This window comes from Montipora capricornis, chromosome 12 (genome assembly GCF_036669925.1).
Source record: "Montipora capricornis isolate CH-2021 chromosome 12, ASM3666992v2, whole genome shotgun sequence".
Taxonomy (NCBI): domain Eukaryota; kingdom Metazoa; phylum Cnidaria; class Anthozoa; order Scleractinia; family Acroporidae; genus Montipora; species Montipora capricornis.
The window spans coordinates 18,290,603-18,308,348 of record NC_090894.1 but is presented as its reverse complement, the minus strand read 5'-3'; the positions used below and the strand labels follow the sequence as shown (position 1 = coordinate 18,308,348).

Sequence of the window (17,746 nt, the reverse complement as noted above, 5' to 3'; positions counted from 1 at the left end):
TGGGGTTTGCGTCATACAAACGTCCGACCGTAAAGCGTCGCGAAAGAATGATGGTCGTTTTTTTGAGAACGGCAGGCTCCAAAGGTAAGAACAATTTTTTTCGTTATTTCCAGATCTTGCGTCGTTCGTGTTCCACTGTGAACATTATTTCGCATAGAACGAATACTTCAATGGAAGTACAGTAAACACCCGCAAATAAGAACAAGTGGATTAAGAAAATCAGGCTGAAACTTGGCCAATAAAGCACCATATAAATAAGAACCAATTCACTGAGCCTGATAAATAAAACATGTTCTTAATACAAAGGGTATTAGGATAAGGAAACAATACAGTACAGTAACTTATATCAAAGTACTATGATGTTACTAACTACTGATGGGCTAACCACGGGAGTTCGATCGTGAGTTAACAAATACTGCAACAACGTTAACAATGCGTGCAGGGCTGAAACAGGGGGGTTCCCAATGACTAGGAACTTTAAGTTCTGGTAAACCTTAACCAAAAATGAATACAAATTATCCCAAATAGCATACAATGACATTAAATGGAAGGAAAATAAGGCTTTCTGGAGCAAAAAAATCAAACTCTCATTGGAACAGATAGGATTAGGACACCTCTGGATGAAAGCACACTCTGCCGGCCACGACACAGAATAGCCCTAACAAAACAGCGACTTAGCAACCACATATTAGCCATAGAGACAGGACGTTAACCGAGACAAAAAATCGAGACCGCTCAAGAAAGCTGCAGAAAGAATTTGCCCAATTTGTAAAATAGAAATGGAGAACGAAAACCATTTTCTAAATATATGTCCTGCTCACCAGGACAAACCACGTTCGTTACTCGCCTATTCGGAAAAAGAATATAGAATAAAAATAAGCAGAATGTCACCTAATAAAACATTCATGTTTCTGATAAGCCCCCCTAGCGGAAATGTAAAAATACAAAAACTAATAGCAAAACATATATTCGAATGCTTTGAAAAAAGGAAAGGGGAAGACGGATAAAAGTAAATACTCCAGGACTTAATTAATTAATAATCTTTTAGCCAAGTATATTTTTGTTGTTTGTAATTGTTAGTTATTTGGAAATTGTGGTCGATATTCTATTTATTGTATAAGACTCCAAATAAAACATGTCTATCTGTCTGTCTGTGAGGTCTGTCCCCTGGGTAGGGATGTTGATCGTATGTGACGTCCCCAGGCTAGCGATTTTGATAGTACAAAGGACATTTTACCACCTTCACTTGCCGCCGGGTAGACATTTTGACCACTTATTTTGTCCCTGGAATGGGGAGTTTGCATTTTTTTAAAATGAAAATGTCAAAATCCCCACCCCATGCCCGACCCCTCCCCCCTCCCTGTGGCTTAACATTGATATGTGCATTTCCTCGTTAACTTTATGATCTCTTCTCTTATATAATAAACAAATTACTTCATGGTTGGCTCCTTTGTACGATTTTTATTACTCACTCGTTATGAAGGATCGTTAAACTCACTCACTCGCTTCGCTCACTCGTTCGTTTACGCCATCCGTCCACAACTTGTGATCAAAAATCGTACACACTCACCAACCATGAAGTAATCTATATTTATTCGGTTACAGATAAATTTAAATTAAAATATACCACTGAAACGGATTGGCAACTAACGAATTTGATTGACAACTAACGAATTTAAGCTATAAGAAATACTCTAATAATAGAGAGACCCTGCCAGAGGTCGGAATTTACCCTGTTAGAGCCTCAATAGAGATTACGTTTCTCACTACCAACGTTTTCATTCAAGGCTGGCTTTAAATCGCGGATAAACAGAGACTCTTTAATTCTACAATGCATGTCTGATCGACCCGCAGTTGATGAGATTTCAAAATGATCTCATTTTCGACTATGGTTGGTTGAGAAAACATGATTGGCAATTTGCAGATTCGTGACAAATTGTCAAGATTCATGATATAATATCAATAATATCAAGACATCAGTTTGACTGAGGAGTAATGAGGCCGGGCTTTTATTCATTAACACGTAACATTGTTTCCAGTTAGGTGTGGTTCACTTCATCAAATCCACCAACTTCGAATTCACATTTAGTCTGTCTTTCAAGCCGGCAACTAGTAACAAGTTATACAGAACTCTCTAAACAAGGTATAGCTTTCATCAATCAGTGCGTTACGCACTTTCGAAGATTCAGTATGCATTGAAAAAAAAGCTGAGCCATCTTATCTTATGTTCTGTCTATATTTAATCCTCGAGTTTCCGCTGGACTCTCCTCGAAGACTGCCTTTCTTCTTCAACCCTTTTCTCCAAGGATGGATATTCTCTCCTTCTGAGGTCGCATTGCCTTCTTGCCCGCATACAAAATTCGTCAATATTTTGATTCAGTATTCTCTGAAATAAAACAGCAAAAACATAAATGCACAAATGGAGCCCTGTCCGGTCGACAAAAAAGCGACAAACTTTGGACAGCATCAATTGAGAGGTACACATTCCAAAAAAAAAAACCCACCACAAAACGCTCCCTACAGCAAGACAAATGGATGCAGAGCTTAAAATGCGAGCCTGAGTGTTTGATGCCGTCCATGTTAGCCGATTACAAGATTCAATTCGGCTACGAGCAAACAAAGTACATAGCGAAGTTCTTCACAACCATGAGAATTTTGCAGCGCCTGAAATGAAACTGACCCAAAAAAGCCCACTAGGAATGAGAGAACGTATTCCCAAACCAGGCGCAACAGCTCTAGTGTTGGCATGGAGGTGATTATAAATTACATAAAACAAATACGACAACTACACTGAACTGAAAATGGCATTCTGAAATTCCTTGATGTTATATATTATTTGAATTGTATTTTTATGTTTAAATTTCATTTAAATCCGCTCCCATCTTCCTTCAGTAATGTCTTTACCCCTATATCTTCAAGGCACATGTATGAAACTAGGCTGGCCTCTAGATCTACATTTTGTATTCCTTCCGTGAGAACAAACTATGGTAGATTTAATATTCGCTTTAAAAGAGCTTTTCTTTGGAATAATCTTGAAGAATCTCTTAAGAGTTAGGGTTAGGGTTAGACCCTTCCACCTTTAATGGTCCTTAAAATGATATTTCCGAGTCTTATTTTTTTTTCTCTCTCTGTTGTCATTGTATGGTATAAATAAAGATGTTTGTTGCTGTTGTTGTTGTTGTTGTTGTTGTTGTTGGGCAGAGATTATTACGTAAGGACTGATAAACCTTATACATGTATGTGCTTGGAACCAAAGCCTGCTTAATTTTAGGGGGAAACACACATGCGTTTCATACCAAAGTTCTTTGTCAGATCCCTTAAGAGTTAAGTTATTCTCATGCAATGTGAATAAATTTAGTTAATCCCTTAGCTTGTAGGATCAAATGTAAACAATAAAATTCATCGTCAGATTAACACTAGTGTAATGGCAAAACACTTTATTTATTTATTTTTTTGGAAACAAAAAGAGGATACGGAATTCTCCTCTAATTCAAACAGCATTGGACAAAAAAGAATTTAAACTGCAAATAATAACTATTCCGCAGCTAAACTTTAACCTAAAGCGAATTTAAAACAATCAATTTGATCAGGTGTTAAATGTGAAATGGATGATAAATTATCCCTAAGTTAACTATGGTTGCATTTGCAGGCAAATTTAATTAAGACGCAAAACAAATCCATTTTCGCTTTATGCCATCGTGGAAATTAATAAGGACACTTTTTTTGTTATCAATTAAAGCGGCGTCTTCTTTAAGTGGTTATCAGATGATAAAAAAGTGTTGGACTTGCGAAATCAAATAAAATTTGGATCCGCGTTATCCAGGCAAGCCATTTTTAGACAAAAAGCAGGTTATTCAGTTATTCAGAAATTTTTGTTAGCACACAAATAAAAATTATGTAAATCATTAATACGAGTCGCCAACACGCTTACTGTTCAGTTTAATGTCGACTTTATGCGGAGAATTCCAACCGGAAACTTCCTAAATCATGAGACTTGTGTGGAAGACCTAAAATAACTTTGAACGCACATGATAAACCAGGTGTCTCCACAATGTTGCAGACGTTAAAATCGTGCTTAATTTTAAAGAATAAAGGCAACTGTACAGAAAAATGCAGTTTTAGTAGTCTAAAAGCAGATAATGCTCAAGGACTTGATTTTTATTTTGATTCTTTCAAACTGATATAGCCCGCTCGACACAAGGGGGGTATTTATTTGTCTTTTTAATATTTATTTTAGTGTATCTGGTTACATTTTGAAGTCTTAAAATTAGCTGAAGGCCAGCGATATGTACGATTTCATCCTAATCCTGCACGGACAAATAGGACGACAGTTCTTGTTGTAAAGGAATGTTACGCCGATTGTGATGCAGGCAGATATAAATTGTTTTAAATGAACTGAAATCATGATTCAACATTGGGCATAGTTAAGGGGCGCAAAAAATTGCTTGAAATTGAGTCTCAGGAGAATTCTTCAGTATGTCACTCTTTTCAAGTGAGTCTTCTTTGTTTTACACGTAGATATTGCAAAAATTGTTCCGAATTTTTAGTTTTCAGGGATGGCAATTGAACTAACACAAAATAGGACCACCTCTTTCAAAAACATTGCGATTTGCTGGCCGTGATAACATATGATCTTATTTTCTCTTTCGGATGCAACCACTTTGTACTTCAAGTACATACGGCAGTCCTTTCGCTTCCCCAACTATATTTGAAGGACAAATGTTTCACAACCTCCTCTTTCATCTTTCAATATGTCTGGCTCATTTTCTTAAAAAAAAATCATTTAATCAAGAGTTCAACTCTCCACCACCTAAGAGCTCTTCAAAAATTCTCATTAGTCTCATTGCATAACACTGACCTGTTGAGCATTGCCTTGTGCTGGGCCACGCTTTCCGTGCGATGAGCCAACGTTGTCGTTCCCGGCTATCGGACCCGCAGTATTAGAAAATAAGAATTGTATCGTACATGGAACAAACAGGATAATGAATAATGTAACTAAGAATTTCGAGTTCATCATCACGGCTGTCGATACCGATTGTTGTCTGCAGTGGCTTTGCAGTATGCTCAGGTATGAAAGACTGCGACTTTGTAACGTTTGAAATTGTCGAGAAACTTTTAAACGCTCAGAAAGCTCGCCGCAGGCTCTTAGCAAGTTGATAAATAATATTTAATTTAACCAATTATATTTCGAAATCTTATCCTCTTTGTTTAGTGGAGCCCAAATCCGTTCAACCCACCTAGTTCTCTTGTTAATAACTCTCTTCAAGTGAAACGTGAACGTCAGTATTGGGTGACTTTCTGCTCTGCCACTTGAATCGAAAAACAAAACTCCTTTAAAACCTCTTTTTTGAAAATTCAATACTGAAAGAACAAACTGATCTTTTTTTATTCATAGATAAGTTAATGCCTGGATTTCGTACTGACACGAATCTTATTCCCGGCTTAGTAATAAAACTCGCCCGCGATTTGACCACTCCATCCAAAATGTCATAAAGCTGTGTTGGCTCCCCGTCGTGGTTGTGGGTTACAGAGGTACTGCATATATCCGGGTTTTGGTAGCGATACGGCGTAAAGAAAATTACATTCTGAATGTTTCACTTGATGAAACGGATTAGATCACGTGGGCTAGGTACTTCCTCTTGATGGGACAAATGTTCGAAATAGTTATTAACAAATTGCAAAATGGCTGGATTTAAACTAAATTTTTGGTGTTTAAAAATTAATGATTTCTCGTTGAAAGTGAAAAAGAGCTTCGATTCTGGTATTTTAAGTTAGTTAACCCTAACCTATTCAAACTATTCGCAAAATGAAGAAAAAAACTACGGACAACGATATGCCCTTGAGTCGTTAAGTCCCACATCTTTTCCACAAAAATAAGCTGTTTTCAGTATTTTATACCTTCCTATCCGCAGTTCTTGTTTGCTTGTTTGATTGTCTGATCCTTTTTTAACTGAAGGACGAGGAAATAAATGTTTTTTCATCATTATTTTCTTTGGCGCGAAGTTCGTTGATATTATCTTTTAATTAAATCACTCTTGGATTTTGTTGAGTTAAGTAAAGATATGATGAATCCCAGCGTGGACTCCGCTTATATCTCGGAGATCAGTGACGTGTGAAAAGATTGGCGTTTTTTCACCTTATTCTGAAAAATGCGACGATGCATTCTACTTAAACTGGAAAGAAACATTGATCCCTGCTTTTCTAGATAATTAATTTTCTTTTGTAGATTACAGGATGTAACTGGAGACTTCAATATTGTCATATTGCTAACTCGTAGTTTGTCGTCTTTTTTGATAAAGGGAAGCAAGTTGTTTGTTTTCGCTAGTATCTATATTCTCAATGTATACATTTTTTGGAAATGAATCGAAATATATATTCTTTTACTCACTTCACAATGCATTGTTTTCAATTATAACTGATCCTGTTTTTTTTGTTTTATTCAGAGTATCCGTGGACGAGATCGTTTTTGAAGGGCTTGACCAGAACTGCCATCATCGTTCGTGGCCAGGTTTTGTTATATTGATTTAAGAAAGGAAGAATCAAATCCGAAAAACATTCAAAGCCTTTAAGTTTGAGGGTAATCCCATAAAATGGGCAATGATGTTTTTTTGCGTAATTGCCTTAATTCTATCATCCTTGTGAAAACGTCTGCGTAAGATAGGCTTAAACTTAATAGTCTGTTTGATGCGGCCTGAAAAATATTCACATGTACAACTTGCGGAGATTTTGAATATATTTGTAGCAGAAAAATGAGTTCTTTCGCAGAACACTTTGCACTTCGAACTATTTGTTCCCAAAGTTTTACGACGTGCAGGCACGCGTTTTTAAGCACATTCGTAAGGCTTGTTCGTTTCATTTACCACTCTGTAGAGTAAGTAATGTCGCGATTGATTGATAGGACAAACATACGTGTCCTATTTACATAGCATTTTTGCAGTGGGCTCGGACGTCAGCATACTAAGGGCGCCGATGGCAGCCGCTATCAGTCCATTTATGAGCCCACTGAACCCTCCCAACCCATGATGAGTGATGATGTAAGTGATGAAGATAGACCACAACACCGGGAACCACGTCCCCTACTCTTTTCGAATAGTGTGTGGGTTCTTTAACGTCCCACAGGGTTATATGTGAACAAGGTTTGTGAGACGGGACCTCCGGTTTATTGTCCTTATCCGAGAAGACTTGAAAGTCTAATCATTTGCAGATGTCATTACAAAGACAGCACTTTCTCCTCAGTTATTTAAAGACCCTGAGTGTTGGTCCGGCCGGAGTTGAACTCACGACCTCCCGCGTGACAGCCCGGTGCTTAACCAACTGAGCCACCGGTGCAGAATGACTTTAAAACTATAGAGTATTAAAAAGGAAAGGAAAGGAACTTTATGTTAAGTGTCTAGTCGTTCTAGCGCTGGACCACTAATTGGGGACACTGTAAACTGAACTTGAATTAAGAAATACATCAACTTTCTCCCTTGGCAACGACGAAAACGACCGGAAATTTAATTGTTCGAGAGTGACAGACCTACATGACCCCTTAGCGCGTGTTTTACCCTTTCAGTTTTGTAATTTCGCTCTGTCGTACGAGTATATCATTCAGTTGACCGCCCTCTTTTGTAACATGACGGGCGGGTTTTGAGCAATAGTTGTCGTTCTATTACCTTTTTTGTTATTATCTTTAGTTTTTATATTATGTATCATGTAGTGTACACGCATTGAGGCGTAGCAAAACGCGTACTAAAAGCTGTAATTAAAAATTAAAAATTATATTAAATTAAATTATTTTAATAGAGCGACAACTAAACCCTAAAAGTTTTGAAGGGTATTTTCCTAATGTTAGCGGTATTAAATGTTTCTGAGAGAATAGGAGCCATAATACTACTCGCAGACTTTTAATAATAATTTTATGGGAGAGGAATATCTTAGTCCATAAGACTAAGAGTATTTGGAATTTCAATTCGTCGAGCATTACCGGTTGGAATAGAGAAGATGAAGTTGGTGATTTGCAATGACTAACATAATTAAGATAATGTTGTTGTGGAGTTGGAATTGTGCTAGCCTATTTTCCACAGATGCAAAGTGTTTACTAAGAATATTAGGAATCTTTGAAGGTTCCTTCACGATTTTGTTGCCATTATTAGGGTCCTTAAGAGCAGTTATAAGTTTGGTCTTCTTTTTGCGATGCAAGAGGTCATTTATTCCTTCCCATGTCTTTTCATGTTCATTTTGTGGCGTTCGAAAAAGACCGACACTGTTTCACAGGCCACGGGCACAAATATACTGTGTAACACGCCAAATGGCAAAAACGTTGCATGATTTCCGTGTTTTTGTTCTGGCCTGCATCTCGTATGAAGGGTAATGCTTAATTCTTGTGAAAAAGGAACATATGAAGGAGCTACAGATTAAATTTGGAGTTTGGGAAAAAAACGTGGGAAGGTATACAAGATCATCTCATTTCCGTTGGAACTAATACCAAGCTTGTTGTGTAGGAATGCGGTCAATTCGCGACATTCTACACGTCAGAATCAAGAAAATAATTGAGCAAACGTCTAAAGAGTGCTTACACAATTTTATTGTTTTATTTACTTATCAAGCAAAAAGATAAAGTTTTTGCATCAATGTCAAAATTACAATGATCAGTATACTTTGCTTAATTAATAGCTCTACGTTTGCACCTTGATGTCATGTAATCCTAGAAAATAAGAGACATTTAATGACCGATTCGAACAAGGGTGCGAGACGGTAAATGGTTTTCCATTTTCTCATTATCCTGGTGTAGTTTTCATGGGTAAACATCTGGCATATGACCATCATAAATGACATCATCTTCTGTTGGGCTACAAATCTGCCTTGCTCGTGCGCAGTACTCTCGCTTCTTTATCACAGCCTAGAAATTTGAAGGAACTTTATTTGCTATGTGAAAACAAGATTTGAACGGTTAAAAGAAATAGAAGTCCTAAATCTATCCTCACTCCAAAGGTGCTTGAATGTTAAGTATCATTGATACCTGGATCTCACCCAGACCCCCAGACCCATTTTCATTTATAAACGATTTCCAAGATAGATGTGGTAATCAATCAGTTTTTTTCCCAAGAGGATACGGTATCGAATCCTGATCTGATTGGTTTTTCTCGCGGTCCAGAGTTTCCTATCTCTGTACATGGGCAAGGTAACACTCTGAGACTTTTTTCGCCCTTGACATTAAATTTCCATTTTTTGACACCGAATCCGTTTACATACAGATTTTTATTAGACAAGAGGCTTTGGAAACAGAGTTCAAATAGAAATATCTCCCTGTGAAACGTTCAGTTTGTTAATAGTGTACTGCTTTCTCTATCAAGCGCGATGCGAGTCAGATATTACCGACATTACCGTGAAACGTGATTTCAGAGAGGAAGAGAGAGGGGAAAAAAAGTCACCCACTTTGCTCTCATTTCGAAGTGTGCGGCACTACAAAATGGACTTCAAGTTCAGTTTCTGACCCTTCCTTTACCGCATGACTATTTACATGCAACGAAATAACCAGAAAATAAACTTGCCAGAAGCATTTATGGAGCGACTGATTGTGAGTAAATACTAGATTTTTAAACTACCTGGAAATTCTTTTTTCCAATTCGTTGGTTAGGTTGAGCCGAGTTGAAGGATACCATTAGCAACATGATGAGAACCACACATAGCAACTTTTTTTCCATTGTCGTCACCTTCTTGCCTTGGGTTTCTGTGGATGAAGTGAATGCATGAGTTGATTCAGTTCAGCTAGATGAGTATCATAATTAATTCTGCTCGTGATCTATAATGACTCACTTTGTCTGTAGTTAGTTCAGTGTCAGACTCTCGACTTACAGTCAACTGCGACGGTTTTGCTTAAGCTTATTGCTTTTTTATTAGCGAGCTACTCAAGTTTATTTCATTAACAGGAGAATTAAGCAAATCTGCAGTTTTCGAGCCATGTAAGAGAAATAAAATCTTTACTTGCGGAGAAGAGTCAGTTTTTCCCCAATCGGCCTTAGTTCATGACCTTTATTTTACACCCTGTAACCTTGAAGCCACTACTTATCGCAGTATTCAAAATGAATTCTCAGTAAGGTAGTTATTTCTGACGCATAATAAGTATGAATCTGTTAACGCATATGAAACGTGAATGAACACGAACGATACACTGTTGTCTTAGCCTCCCGTACTTCAATGTTCATTTTACCTGTGGAGTGTTAATCAAGAGTTCACACTGTTTGGAAAAAGAAGAAAACGGTGTCACTTATGTCGTGTTATTACGCCGGTTTGACGGAGGACTAACGCTCGAAACATCAACCCACACTTTTTCCGGCATATCGGAGATACTTCTGTAGGTACTTAATCCGTATATAGTTAAACCAAGTACACATGCACCTTTCTAACTCACCAGTTCTGCTTTGTTTGTAGAAAAACGGGATTCTTCTTGAAACACTCTCACTGCCCTCCGCCGAGACGACATCCGTATTTATATACTTTCTATGAACAAATTTGAACACGATTTATCGCCTAATCAGGCGCCTGCCACCCAATGTGACTATATTAGCGCTGCAAAAATTGTGCGACGAATTCCAATTATTCAGTTAAAATTGAGAGAAAAGTCATTTTCAGGTATTTAAATTACTCTTGTCTTTTTTTCCTTCAATTGAGAAGGAAGGATTCCTTCCAACATGCCCCTTTGTAAAATGTCTTAAAGAGTTGTGGATTTTTAAGCTTCAAACAGGTTCGTCTTTTCATTTTATTACAATTACGTTATTTAAAAATTTCCTTTATGTTGGAAATGCATGCGAAAAAGTGGCAACCAACGCAAAATAGTAAATCAATTGGATAAAAATCAGCAGAACTATTAATGGCTGCCAAACGGTTTTGTTTTAGATGATGAGTTTCAAAATTTACAATCAAATGAGTTCACTTACACCAAAGCATTGTGCATAAGATCTTCATTATGTTTCATTTTATCGGAATAATCACATTGCAAAAATTAGTTGAGAGGTCTCTTTGTCGAAAATCCAAAAACTAAACAATTGACTTTCGTTTGATTTAGATTCTCGTTCGTTTAACCCGGTTGAATGGGACGCGTTTTATCTGTTGTTCAAAGAATATCAATATTGGAACTGATGCTGAGCTCATTGAGTTAATAATTCAGCTCCTGAGTTAAAAAAAAAAGATTTTTAAGCTTTAATGTTAGGGAAATTCACTGGTGTTCATAGAAAAGCAGTTGGTTAATCATTTGTAAACTAGATCAGGCAGTTCATGTTCCAGCTGGATTGGACTGGTTCTTTATTCTCATCATCTGCCAGGTGCGACTCGTTAAAAACTCATTCTTGTTAGTCTAATAATTATACAATTCAGGAAGACAACATTCACACGACAAATCTATCATGTAAAGTTGACTTTGGTAATGGCCGAAATAATTTGTCTTTAGGTAATATAAAGAGCACAAAATGCCGGTTTTGAGTGATTCGGCCAGTGAAATTCAAACAACTTTCTATATACAGAACGTTTGTAGGAAAAAATACCAGTTCATGTGGTTATATTTCAGCATAGAATACTCTCTTTTTCACCTAAGTTTTATTCAATTTCTACGATTAAAAAACCCGAAAGGAGCCTTTGAAACAAAACCGCGAATGATCAGTTAGAGTCGTTTGTTTCGATGACATCTTGTGTCTTTGATCATCTATTAATTCAGCTTTATTTCATCCGAATTCACGCCTTTCTTTGTTACCAAAAACTCGTTGTTCTGTCCATGTATGATCTCCATCTTTGCCTGCTGAAAAATACGTTGAGATGATTGCGCACAGTGGCCCGAAAAGGAATTATTTCTGAACTGGGCACCTTCCCTTGCAGCTAAGCCAGCTAAGTAAATAGCTTAGAATTCTGAAAAATCTGTAAAGTAATATAAAACTACATCTACTTTTTAGTAACTGCATTCGACAAAAACACTGGAAGTCTTAAGTAACTAGGTGGTGAAGAATTCTTTTATTATTAATATTATTATTATTACTTTTAAAAAGCATACATGTAAAATGCAATGCAGAACGTTAGGGAGCTAAGAAAACGGCCACGGCTACCGGCAACGAAAACGTTTCGTTTAAGATATAATTATAGTTTTAGTTTAAGACCTTAGTATCTTGACTGCTCTCATCATATAGACATAAAATAGACATACAGTATATATATTTTTTAAAATTTCATTTGGATGAGAGCATTATGGCCGGCGTTACACATCAAATTAGAAATAAAATGGAATTTCCCCTTGCACCTTAGCGTTAAAACTGATAAGCTCCATCGCCTTTACAATCAGCTCTCCGGAACAAGGTCCTTTTTGTGATTCAGGTTTTTACAAGGCGCTTGGATCGGCTCATTGCTGCTACGATAAATTTCATATATATTCTTGTCTTCGAGCTCTTAGATGCTTTGTGGCTCTTTACATTCAACGCAAGGCTTTCATAACGAAGCTATCCTCAGCCAGTCTGTTTTGGAGCATGCGCGTTCCTTGGGAGACGTCTCTCTCCTCATCACAAATGCCTGTCTGCTCTACCTGAAAATTATTTTCGTATTGTCTTCTTCTAGCTAATCACGACAGGTTCAGGTTAAGGGTTTCTCCAAAACAATTCCTCATTCTAATGCCACTTTAAAGCCCACATTTCCTTTTCAAGTGATCGGGAAAAGGAATAAAGAAATTTTATTTAAGTGTCTAGTCGTTCTGGCGCTGGAGCAACAATTGGGGACATTGTAATCTGAAATTAATAATAAACGCAAGTCAGCGTTGCTTTTTGAGGGGAGGGGTAACCGTAGTACCCGGAGAAAAACTTATCGGTGCAGAGTAGAAAACCAACAAACTCAACCCACATATGACGCCGAGTCTGAGAATCGGATCCGGGCCACATTGGTGGGAGACAAGTGCTCTCACCACCGTGACATCCCTGCACCCTGAACATACTTTTTAAAATTGTTCTTGTTTTCGTAGTCGTTTCTTGCAACTTATTTTGACAAAGAAACGCGTATATTCTGCGCGCGGTTAAGTGTTTACGGCAATCAAAAACAAAAAATGGCAGGGCTGATGGAACACATCAGTCTTGCTTTTTTGCCAGTCCTTATCATAAAGTCAGTACTAAAGAGCTGTTGGAAAGAGCGAGTATGAAACAGCTGAGGGAGGAAGTAAAGTATCGTAGATAGAATATGGTTGGCAAGACCGTAATAATCATTCTAACATTGCAATAAGCTGGGCCCCGGAAGGGAAAAGAAGGCGGGGAAGGCCGAAGACAACTTGGCGACGAACAGTTGAAAAGGAACGTAAAGAGACAGGGTGGAGATCATGGGAGGAAACGAGGATGATTGCAGCGGACAGAGAACAGTGGAAGACATCTGTAAAGGTCGTATGTGCCACGAGGTACGAGGAGGATAGGAAACAAGTAACAGGTATCATAATGGCAGTATGTTTTTTAATTTTTCTCTTGCGCGTGCGAAAACACCCCATTACTGCAATCAGTGTATGCCATTTTGAAGACCTTTTATAGTTACTTGTGATTTATTTGGTGATTAACTTGAGACAGGTGATACTACATAGCACAGTAGGTCCCCCACAAAAGTAATATTATCCACTCCTAGGTTGTACGGAATCCAAATTGACCAAACCTCAATCACGGTTTTTATAATAACAAAAAAGTAAGTAAATAAATAAATAAATAAAATAAGAAGGAGTAAGAGAGGAAAAAGAAGAAAGGAGGAGAAAGAAGGAAGAGAAAAAGTGAATTCCAGTTCCTCTTTGCCAATCGCAGGGCTAATCGACAGAGCGACAAGTAACAACAACCGCAACAAAACATGGATGCTACGAGATCGTTTTAAGTATTTGAATTTATTTCTTCTTCGAGCTTATAGTGAGATATAGAGGAAGATGTTTACAAAAAAGAATTCGAATGCCTCTTGCTCCGACTACTCACGTGAGCTTTAAATATTAAACGAAAATTTTTCAAGCTAAGTCGTGTTTATAGCTAAGAGCAAAAAAAACGGTGATTTATTTTTTTGTTAATGCGTTACCAAACAATCAGTTTCTTTTAAACAACTTACCTCACAAGATTGTACTTTACCAAAAAACCAACCATTCTGGTGATTTTTTTCGAGTTTTATATGACCATTTCATTATTTTATAGGATTGATGGTTTGATAAGTTTTGAAATTGCGAATTGTAATGTGGATCTCTTTTCCATCAATTTAGATCTCTGTAACATAGTTACAAGAGCACCTAAGAACGGGTAACAAAGCATTTTATATTTTGTAAGTATTGGTTTAATTCCTTTTTAGTTCATGACGCATCAGTATCACAAACATTTGCTTAAAATTATGCTAAGTTATTAAGCATAATTGATTGCATGCAATTTTGGGGGAAAAATCAAATCTACATTTTAAGCCCGCTGCACACTTGAGGAAAGACCTGAGCAAACTGCCTCGCGAGGCGGTTTGCTCAGCCGTTTCCTCACGTGTGCGGGGAAATTGTGGTGAGAAATTGGCCGTGAAGATAAAATAATCGAGCTGAGCTTTGTTTAATCAAGCATCCAATAAAAATACATGGCATACTCACGTGACTCCAGCGGTTAAAGATGGCGTCGGAGGAAGAAATTCTGACGTCACCGAAATCACGTGAGAATGGCATGTATTTTTATTGGATAGAGTTAACTGAATAGAGTGTAATGTGAAGTGCTCGATTCCTATCCCATATGAACCATGTGAGCGTTAGCCCCACTGATGGAAATGGGCCCACACAAGGACAGAGAAAAACTGTGACCAGGGTGGGAATTAACCCACGACCTTCGGGTTAGATCACCGCCGCTCTACCGACTGAGCTACAAGGTCAGACGGGAGCAGGCAGTGGGAACTGAAGATGTTAAAGTCACGGCAATGAACATGTACAAGTACAAGGAAAGGTTACGTTTATACAAACGTTGCATGTGTGGGCCCATTTCCATCAGTAGGGCTAACGCTCACATGGTTCATATGGGATAGAAATCGAGCACTTCACATTACTCGCTATTCAGTTAACTCTGTTTAAAAAATAAGTGCTACACGGCCAACGTTTGTATAAACGTAACCTTTCCTTGTACTTTTATTGGATGCTTGAGTGACCAAGCTCAACTCGATTCTCGCAATTGCCGCACACAATGAGGAATTTGCCTCGCGAGGCGAAAAATATCAAACATGTTTGATTTTTTCCTCACGGTCTCGCGAGGTGAATTTCTCACGAAAAGTTCCCCGCATACGTGAGGAAATGGCTGAGCAAACCGCCTCGTGAGGCAGTTTGCTCAGCTCTTTCCTCAGCGTGTGCGGCGGGCGTTAAAAGGACAATACCGGCAGAATTTATAACTCAGTGATATACTGAGTCTATTCTGTGACACTTGAATCAGTAATACATTAAACTTCAGTTTAGTTACTCTGGATAACAAGCGTTGTTCATGACGGAAGAAAGGAGTTCCGGGAATGGTGGCGTGATGTACTCAATGGTCCTATCCAATATAGCGACTTTCGGAGATATGTATTACACGAGTTAATACCAATTTAGGGTTAAGGTTAATCCTAACCTTGGGGAGCATTTACAATTATGTTGAATACAATAACGCTGTAATATATAGTACACATTAATTTAAACTTCTTATCAGATAGATTTTCGGTTGATTTGTGAGATAATTGCTATAACATTTCACTGATATTTGACAATAAGACAAAACCTGATGAAAATTTAAGAGTCAGCATTCCGTTCAAAGATCAAGTCTCAGCGAACATGGTAAAAAGGCAAATGCGCGATCTCAGTTCAAAAATCGGCATTGATGTACAGCCAATCTACACCGGCAAGAAGCTTGAGCAGCATCTAAAGCTTAAAGAAATCAAGCCACGTATCGTAAATCAGCATAGCGTTGTTTATTGCTTTAAATGCGATTTGTGTGATTCAAATTACGTCGGATATACGACGCGCCATCTGTTTCAACGCATTGCTGATCATCGATATTCTGCCATTGGTCGCGCCATCTGAGAGATGCCCATGGGAACATTGACTTACTCAATGAGAGCCAGTTTAGAATGCTTAAAAAATGTAGCAGGAAATGGGATTGTCTCGTTTATGAAATGTTATACATAAGAACAATAAAACCCGATTTAAATACCCACAGCGACTGCATTAGGGCCAAACTCTTTGTTTAACTTTTAATGCCTTTCAATTTATTCATATCCTCACTATATATATGTATATGCTCTATTTCGTTACTTCTTTTTTACTTGATAATGACGTTCTGGAAACGTCGAAGCGTCGTGCCATGTTGTTTTATAATATTTTATCGCAGATTTTTATTGTCAAATGTTTTACCAAATCTTTACTTATTCGAATTCTATAACCTGAAGCAAATAGCGTTTTGCAGTTCTTTTCTTTTATGAAATTGTTTGTTGTTGTTGTCGGTCGAGTGAGTTCAATTTGCATCGTTAATTGTCAGAAGTCATTATCAGATTGAGTGGGATATTCCACCAAGATCTTTGCTTATCATTAAATTAGGGGAACTGGCATACGGTTAGATCTAAACAGCTGCTATTCAGCATCACGAGTGCATTCATTTTTGTGCAGTGACATCGATCCGTGATATGAGGTTTCACATTAGAATCAATATCCGTATCAGTGTCTACAATCATGAATTTTACCAAAGTTGATCTCTAAGGATGAACAGCACCAACTCAACAGAATTGAGCGAGCAAGCAAACCGAGGATGTTTTTATCTCACTCGATTTCTTGCTTACGATCGAGAACCAGCCGTAAAGATTCTCTTTATTGTTAACTGTGCTTTGAATGCCATTTTATCTATCACAGCCATCGTCGGAAACGCATCCATTTTTTGGGCTCTGAGAAGATGTTCTTCAACTCTTCGTCCACCATCTAAAGCACTATTGTCTAGCTTGACTTTATCGGATCTTGCCGTTGGACTTTTCGTTCAGCCTTTGTATGTCGTATATAAAGCCGCTGAAATGAACGGTCATTTTCAACTGTTTTGTATTACTGGAATCGGATTTCATTTGACAGCCAACGTTTTTCAAGCAGTATCTTTCTTGACAGTAACTGCAATTGCGCTAGATAGGTTTTTGGCCTTCCATTTACAGAAGCTATACACCAGAATTTCAGCCACCCGAGCCAAAGTCTTGTTAGTCATTCTTTGGTCTGCCACAAGTTTCTGGATAATAACATGGTTCTACAATATCAGGATTTATCAAGCGTTCAACATAACAGCCGTCTCTCTGTGTCTCATACTCTGCGCATCAGCTTATATTACGCTTCAGTATAGGCTTCGTGGATTGCAGACTGCCATAACGTCTCGTTTGAATCCTTTCAATGAACGAGAAGCTAATATTAGCATTCAAACGCCTCATCTTCAACTGTATCGAAGATCCGTGACAACAATGTTTTATATTTACATCCTACTAATTCTATGTTACACTCCATATTGGTCAATGTTCATAGTTATACAACTGACTGGTAGGAATTATTCAAAAATTGTTGCTCTTAGTCTCTCAATGACAATCCTTTTTGCCAACGCAAGCCTAAATCCATTTCTCTACTGTTGGAGAATTCAAGAAATTCGACGAGAGATTGTAAGCGCCATTTCAAAACTTTGTCGTCGAAACTAAAGATGCCATGTTCTTTTTCAGTTTGTTTTCGAAGTAGTTTTCACTTACCTGCTCTCGAATTTGTTGAAAAGCTCACCCACATTGT

At 37.8% G+C, this 17,746-nt stretch overlaps 1 protein-coding gene and 2 long non-coding RNA genes across 3 annotated transcripts in view; 1 reads left to right on the top strand and 2 right to left on the bottom strand.

The window, feature by feature from the left end:
* Window positions 1-1,996: 1,996 nt before the first annotated feature.
* On the bottom strand, window positions 1,997-5,090 carry LOC138025915 (uncharacterized). The gene is made up of 2 exons (XR_011127197.1): window positions 4,859-5,090; window positions 1,997-2,386 (listed from the first exon to the last, which is right to left on the bottom strand). It is a non-coding gene; the product is annotated as an uncharacterized lncRNA (long non-coding RNA).
* Window positions 5,091-8,544: 3,454 nt separating this feature from the next.
* On the bottom strand, window positions 8,545-10,472 carry LOC138025911 (uncharacterized). Its single transcript, XR_011127184.1, has 3 exons — window positions 10,394-10,472; window positions 9,588-9,712; window positions 8,545-8,881 (listed from the first exon to the last, which is right to left on the bottom strand). It is a non-coding gene; the product is annotated as an uncharacterized lncRNA (long non-coding RNA).
* A 6,210-nt stretch (window positions 10,473-16,682) lies between these two features.
* Window positions 16,683-17,746, top strand: part of LOC138027285 (adenosine receptor A3-like) — a 1,818-nt gene continuing 754 nt past the window's right edge. The window contains exon 1 of the mRNA XM_068874845.1: window positions 16,683-17,746. This exon is cut by the window's right edge and continues 754 nt beyond it. Coding sequence (XP_068730946.1) covers window positions 16,702-17,661 — 960 coding nt within the window. The 5' untranslated portion in view covers window positions 16,683-16,701 and the 3' untranslated portion in view covers window positions 17,662-17,746.